This window comes from Helianthus annuus, chromosome 1, assembly GCF_002127325.2.
Source record: "Helianthus annuus cultivar XRQ/B chromosome 1, HanXRQr2.0-SUNRISE, whole genome shotgun sequence".
NCBI classification, from domain to species: domain Eukaryota; kingdom Viridiplantae; phylum Streptophyta; class Magnoliopsida; order Asterales; family Asteraceae; genus Helianthus; species Helianthus annuus.
In genome coordinates this window covers 16,014,585-16,022,520 of record NC_035433.2, presented here as the reverse complement: position 1 = coordinate 16,022,520, position 7,936 = coordinate 16,014,585, and the positions used below count along the sequence as shown (strand labels likewise).

The 7,936-nt window shown below is 40.4% G+C and overlaps 1 protein-coding gene across 1 annotated transcript; it reads left to right on the top strand.

Moving 5' to 3' along the window:
• Positions 1-4,386: 4,386 nt before the first annotated feature.
• On the top strand, positions 4,387-5,235 carry LOC110935728. The gene has a single exon (XM_022178103.1). It carries the CDS (start codon positions 4,387-4,389, stop codon positions 5,233-5,235), a length of 849 nt encoding a protein of 282 aa, XP_022033795.1.
• The last annotated feature ends 2,701 nt before the right edge of the window (positions 5,236-7,936 follow it).

The following is a 7,936-nucleotide window of genomic DNA, read 5'->3' as shown; positions in this document are numbered from 1 at the left end:
TTTCTTTCAAATCGTCGGCCTTGTTCTTCAATTCGAAACCCTGATTTATTAAGCTAGTTGCTGTTGATTGCGGTTAACTGAGATTAACTTAGCTAGATTGATAACACTGGTTTAATCGATTAAGGGAAATAGATTGAAAATAGGGTTTTAAAAGGATTAGGGTTTCCTGTCTTCTTGCTCGTAGATTTTCTGGATTGCCTCTTGATTTGCGTGCATGGTTGTTAAGTTTTCTGTTTAATGGAGAGAGTTGATGATTCTGATTTGGCTGATCGTTCCAAGTTGAATGATAGGGATGTCCATGATCGTGGGAAACCTCCTAACTTGAACAAGGGGTTTACGAATAGGGTTTTGAAGATTGATGGTAATACTCGGCTGCCGCGTAGGGGAATTGTTCAGAATATACCATCGGAACCGAGGAAAATCAATGTGATTGATGAACTAATAAAGATTACGGAGCCGGTGCTGGATGCTAATCTTGAGCAGGGAATGTCGGCTACGGATGAAACTGGGAACAAGGGTGCGGATTTGATCAAACCTAAATCTTACGCGGATTCGGTGAAAAATCAGAATGTTCAACAGGTGAATTTCAGGTCTCTTGCTTGTGCGGTGCAGCATGAGGATTGTGATATCGTTCTTCCTGTGGAATCTGTTCGGGTCGTACAGGATAAGTTAGCGAATACTTTGTATGGATACTTTTTGGGCAACCGTATTGCGTACCCGGTGGTGGATTATTTTGTCAAGGTTAACTGGAAAAAGTTTGGTCTGCAGAAGTCAATGATGAACGCTAATGGCTTTTTCTTTTTTAAGTTTGAAGACCATAAAGGGATGTTGGATGCTTTAGCTGCTGGTCCGTGGATTATTAGATCGCAACCGTTTTTCCTTCAAGAATGGACACCAACTACAAAGTTAGAGAAGAAGGAGGTTAAGAACGTTCAAGTTTGGGTTAAAGTTCATGAAGTTCCGATTGCTGCATAAACGGAAGACGGGCTTAGTATGATTGCGACTGCCATAGGTGAGCCGAAAATGCTTGACTCCTATACTACGTCTATGTGTGTAGATAATTGGGGTAGGAGTAGCTTTGCACGTGCTCTTATTGAGGTGACAGCGGACAAAGAGCTTAAAGAAAAAATAACTATGGCTATCCCCAACCTAAGCGGTGATGGTTTTATGAAGGAAACGATGTACGTTGAATACGAATGGAATCCTTTAAGATGCTCGTCATGTTGTGTCTTCGGTCACTCTAACGACTCTTGTCCTAAGAATCCGAAACCTGCTATTCAGAAAGGTGGTAAGTTACCAGGTAATCAAGGCAGATCGCAAACGAAGGCTACTCCTAGAGTTGATGATGATGGCTATATGGGAGTGCAGAACAAGAAAGTGGCCAGGAAAACGGGTATAAATATCCCTACACCGAAACCAAAATTTGAGTATAGACCGATCTCTAATAGTCGGAAAGCTGATTTGAAACTTAAGTCAGCTGGCCCGAATTTTCAATCCTCAAACCCATTTGATGTTTTAAATTCGGTTGAAGCGGATGAAGGGTAAAGTAGTAAACAACATAATGGGGATGGTTTTGACGACTCTGATGATGAGGAGGTGATAGAAGTATATAACGAGACGAATGATTTTCTGGTGGGGGATTCCTCCAAACCAAGCGACGCTAAAGGGGCAAGCACTCCTTCTCCAATGGTTACTGATGGTTAGTCTGGCTACTTGGAATATTAGGGGGTTGAACCGCCCTCTAAAGCAAAATGAGGTTCGTCAGGTGGTGAAGGAGAATGGTGTTAGCTTTTGTGCGATCCTTGAGTCTCATGTAGAGATTAGTAAACTTGATAAAGTGTGCAATTCAGTTTTCCGTAATTGGGAGTGGACGTCTAACGGTGGCCATTATGACAAAGGAACTCGTATCATCATTGGATGGAACCCGGATGTGTTTGACATAATGGTTTTAGATCAAACGGCTCAAGTGATACATGTTCAAATGATGATTAAAAGCGATAAAAAGGTTATCTTCTGTTCGATTGTTTATGCGTCAAATTTCTATATCACTAGGAGAGAATTGTGGAGCCACTTGGCTAGACATAAAATTCTCGTAGATAATAAACCTTGGGTTTTAATGGGGGACTTTAACTCCGCTTTGAACTTGGAAGATAAATCTATGGGATCCTCTGGTATATCTACTAGTATGCGGGAGTTTCAAGAATGTGTTAATCATCTTCAAGTGGCGGATATTAAAAGCATCGGGTTCCACTTCACGTGGACTCAAAAGCCGAAGAAAGGGGTCGGCTTACTAAAGAAGATCGATAGGGCTATGAGTAACATTCAATTTGTTAGTGACTACCCGGAAGCGGTGGCGATGTTTCAACCATATCGAGTCTCTGACCATTGCCCGTGCATTCTTAGAATTAACAAGATGGTAAAGAAAAAAGCTAGTTCTTTCAAGTTTGCAAATTTTTTGGTTCATAAACCGGGTTTTTTGGATGTTGTTAAGAATAACTGGGACCTGGCCATTTCGGGAGTGCATCAATTTCGCCTGGTTAAAAAGCTTCGAGCCCTAAAGTCTCCTCTTAGATCTCTTTTATTCAAACAGGGAAATCTTCACAAAAAGGTTGAAGAGTTACGTGGGAAATTGGATGCTATTCAAAGGGATGTAGAGAAAGATCCTTTCAATGAAAATGCTAGACGTGAAGAAGTCATTGCTACTCGACTGTTCCAAGAAGCGTGCCTTGATGAGGAACGCTTTCTAAAGCAAAAATCTAAAGTGGCTTGGTTACGAGCGGGGGATGCTAACTCTAAATTTTTTCATTTGTCGCTGAAAACTAGAAACCATCGAACTCGTATTGAAGGTATTACTGATATAAACGGGATTTTTTGTGAAGGCCAGGCCGTTCCTGAAGCTTTTGTCAACTATTATGAGACGTTTTTAGGGAGTGAAGGTGATATCTCTTCGTTTCTATCGCCGGAGATTTTTCAGAATCGTCTAAGTCAGAACGTTGCTGATGACATGATTCGTTCTATTACAGTGGAGGAGATCAAATCGGCCATGTTTGCTATTGGTAATGATAAAGCTCCGGGTCCTGATGGGTACACGGCGGCATTTTTTAAGAGCTCATGGGAAATTGTTGGTACGGATGTTACAAATGCCGTTAGGGATTTCTTTAGTTCAGGTCGGTTGCTCCAGGAGATAAATCATACACTTATTGTGCTTTTACCTAAAATGACTACCCCTGCTACGGTAAAAGATTTTCGTCCCATTGCTTGTTGCAATGTTATCTACAAGTGTATTAGTAAAATTCTGTCTGATCGGTTGAAGGTGGCCCTTAATGAGATTGTAAGTATAAATCAATCAGCTTTTGTTCCGGGTCGAAAAATATCGGACAATATTCTTCTTACGCAGGAGTTAATGCATAATTATCATAAAGATTATGGGCCTCCTAGGTGTGCGTTTAAGGTTGACATCCAAAAAGCTTATGATACTGTGGATTGGAATTTTCTTGAAGATGTTTTACTGGGATTCGGGTTCAACCAGATGATGATAAAGTGGATTATGCTTTGCGTTTCTACTCCGTCATATTCAGTTTGTGTGAATGGTAGTGTTCATGGTTTCTTCAAGGGCAAACGTGGCCTTCGACAAGGAGATCCTATCTCTCCTTACCTTTTCACGTTGGTGATGGAAGTCTTGACGTGTAAGTTACAACATGCCTCCTCTATTGATGCGTCTTTCAGATTCCATAACAAGTGTCATCGTCAACGCATCATCAATCTTTGCTTTGCGGATGATTTGTTTCTGTTTGCTAGAGGGGATGTGAGATCGGCTACATGTATTATGAATGTTCTCTCTCAATTTTCTCGTATGTCTGGCTTGATTCCGAATGTTCAAAAGAGTACCAGTTTCTTTTGTAATGTTCCGCAGCATGTCAAGGGGGCTATTCTAGGAATTATGCCTTTTGTCGAAGGTGAATTACCAGTCAGGTATTTGGGGGTCCCATTGATTTCGACTAAGCTCCTATACAAAGATTGTAGTATTTTAATTGAGAGATTGGAGAAGCGTATCTTGAATTGGAAGAATCGGCTCTTGTCTTTTGCGGGTAGAGTTCAGCTTATTCTATCAGTTCTATCCTCTATGCACATTTTTTGGGCCTCTGTGTTAATTCTGCCGGCGAGGGTTATCAAGGAGCTAGAAACAAAGATGAGGAATTTTTTGTGGTCGCAAGATGGTTCCTTTCAAAGAGGGAAAACGAAGGTTTCGTGGAATTCTATATGTAAGCCGAAATATGAAGGAGGCCTTGGGTTGCGAAGACTTCAAGATGTTAATAAAGCTCTTATGGTTTCGCATTACGACCAATTATTAGGAATTATGTTTGGTCAAAGCTTGGTGATGGTGGGATGACATCCGCTTGGTATGACCGTTGGTGTGAGTGCGGGCCTTTAGCCAGTTTCATATCCCCTCGTATCATTCATGCAGCTGGGTTCTCCCTTCATGATTCGGTCAAGGATGTGTGGGCGGATGGTTCTTGGAAGTGGCCTACGGCTTGGCGAGATTTGTTTCCGGTTTTAATTCAACTGGATAACCTGCAGCTTAATTCGAATAGTAGAGATAGATTTCTTTGGAAAGATGGTGATAAATCGTATGATCATTTGTCTGCGTGTGTGTGGCAATCTATCCGAGCTAGGGAAACGGAAGTAGATTGGGTGAATGTGGTATGGTTTTCACAATGTATTCCTCGGCATGCTTTCCTTATGTGGCTCATCATGCGTAGGAAACTTTTGACTCAGGATAAAATTCTACAATGGGATCTGACGAGAAGAAAGAACATGAACATGATGTGTTGCCTATTGTGTTTCGAAAATAATGACTCTCACGAGCATCTGTTCTTCGAATGTAAGTTCTCGGCTCAGATTTGGTGCTCGGTTAGGGATAAGGTGAATATGGGTACGGTTGACCCGAAGTGGACAGATGTGACGAATTGGCTCTTAGCTAGAGGTGCGTCTAAATCGGTTTTCAATTATGCAAGTCGTCTCATAGTAGCTGCTTCAGCGTATTTCATTTGGCAAGAGCGAAACGCTAGATTGTTTAAAAATCAAACGAGACCTCCAGATATTATTATTTCTTTGATTTTTCAGACTGTTCGATACAAACTTATGGGAGCTAAGTACAAGAGAATGGATAAAGTCAGACGCTTTCTAGAGCTGTGGGATATACATGATGACGCGATGCTTAACGACGCTGGCTAGTTGTTTATGCTTGGTGTCTAGGTTGTTTTTCTAGATTTTTGTCTAGTGGGAGTTAAATTGTGAACTAGTCGTCTCGTTTTTCTTGTGTTACTTTCATGGGGGGTTGTCCCATGTTAGAACTAGTATGGGCTTTCCATACTACTTGTTTTTCTGTTTTGTGAATATATAGAATCACTGGGGTAACCCTTTACCCAAAAAAAAATAATCAAAGTAGTTTGTAAAACCCAATTCAATACAATTGATGTCCAAACCAAACATAGTTTAAGTAGCGGAAGCATAACATGAAAACCCGAAGTATATAATAAGTTCAAGTGTTATAAAGTTTAACAAAACATCCACGATCCATGCTCCACAACGACCTGCTCCTCCCTGTGCAAGCTCCATGTATCTAACGACCTGCAAGGCATGTAACAGAGGATCAACAACTAGTTGAGCGAGTTCACAGTTTATAGTTCAGTAAGTGTAATAGTACAGTAAGCCTTGTATTCGTTCATTAAGTCGTGTATCGTATTAATTCGTATCGCGGCCCTCTAGGCATGTATGCGAAGATTAAGGAAAGTTCTCAAGTGTTCTAGACTAGGAATATTTGTATCGCGGCCACCCGGCGTCTGTGCGAAGTTTAGTGAATAGTTCGCAGCCCTTTCTAGGCATGTGTGCGAAGATCAGTCATATTATCGCGGCCAACCCTGGCGTGTATGCGAAGATCAGTTCTATTAGTATCACTAGTCTAGCAGTATCTTAACCAATCCCCTTCCTCACCCGAGGATCATATCACTACGTTCCATTATCTAGAGAAGTACAAGTAAATAAACCAATCCCATTCCCACCCTGGGAACCCCATGCCTTGGCTGTGTGAACTCACCTTGGTTTGCTCGGTATGCTAAAGAATACGCACGCTCACAGTTAATCAATCACGACCTATCGTACGCACGTATGTATAATCAGTTTTCGTTCGTAATCTAACGTCACATAGTGTGTTTGGCAGTTAATCATCATGCAGCACATAACAGTTATTTTACTTTCATACAATCATGCCTCATATGACAGTGTTCTTGATCAATTCGAACAAAGTTATTTAGTAACACAATTAACAGGGTAGTCGTGTTTAACAAGATCAACATACTTAACAAGATAACATGTTTTCGCATAACTAATACACTTAACATGGTTAACACTTAACACAGTTAACATATGTAACAGGAATAATAACTTAACAGTACTAGTTAACTAACAGAGTTAACAAACAATTAGAGTTAACAACTTAGCAACTTATCAATGGTTTACATGTTTAACAAAGTTACATACTTAACAGGATTACATGCATAAGATAACAGAGTTAACAATTTATAGAGCTACTATTTAACTGTGTTTGCTGAATGAACAGGGTTAGGCATATATACATTAAAACATCGGACTATATGGCTCCCCCCCCCCTTAAAAGTTCGGACATCCATTCCCCTGAATAAAGGTCGGACCAAGGGGACTCCCCCTAAAAACTTCGGACCAAGGCTGTGGCCTAAAACTCGGACAAGAAGGAGGGGGGCTTCCCTGTTTAAAAGTCGGACATGGGGGGTGGGGGTTAAAAGTCGGACAGGGGTGTGGGGGGGTTAAAACTCGGAAAACAACCACTACAAAACTTCGGACCATATAATCTTTTGAAAAGTCGGACCCTTTACATACTCATTCTCAAAATTCGGACCTTATCATGCATATATAAAACTCGGATATAATCATCAAACAAGGTCGGACTTGTGCCATATATTCAAAAGGTCGGACCCTTTAACAACCAAAGGTCGGACTTACAAGCAATCAAAATCAACCAACAGTTAATCATGCAAATCATTGGAACAGTTACATTTCCACACGATCCAAAACCATAATTTCATTGCATTGCAGAAATCAAATCAATATTCAACCCTTCTATCATCACAGGCAACTTAACATTCAGCAGGTAATTTGCACAACGGATTCCACAGTTGATCATAAACCATTTACCACAATCAAACTCAATCAAACGCAGAACTATCACATATAGAATTAGGGTTTCTATGAATCACATATTCAAGAAAAGAAAATAATCAAACAATCAATAACCATTTACCTTGGATTGATTCTAACTAGATTGCAAGATTAAGATTGATGCATGAGACTTGTGCTTGTGATGGAGATGATGATTGCCAGAGAAGATCAGAGGATTGCAAGTATGTGTTTTGGTTTTTGTGTAGTGATTAGTGAATGATTAGGGTTAAAAATAATTTAAGTTTCACTAATTACTCTATACACCCTTAATTATAATATTTGTCAATAGTACACCATCTCAAACAATTTCACAGTTTCACCACCAAGTTCATATATTTGACAAGTCTTTCATAATTAACACATAACCATGCTCAAATACAACGTTACAATTTCCCGGCAAACTAATTGTGCAAGTAACAGTTAAACAAACAGTGAATGTGCAATAAATGCGTAAATGGAATCTTAGAAACTCAAGTTGTCACAGACGTTTTCTGGTTTCAATGCTTCCACCTGAGTATCTCGTATTTGTGCAGGAAGATCAGACTGAATAGTGAGCTGCAAAGCTCGTACACGCCTAGGTAGAGTATCTTTTCGACTGAGAGCGTCAGCCACAACATTGGCTTTGCCTGGATGGTACTTGATGGCACATTCGTAATCATTCAGCAGCTTGACCCATCGTCGT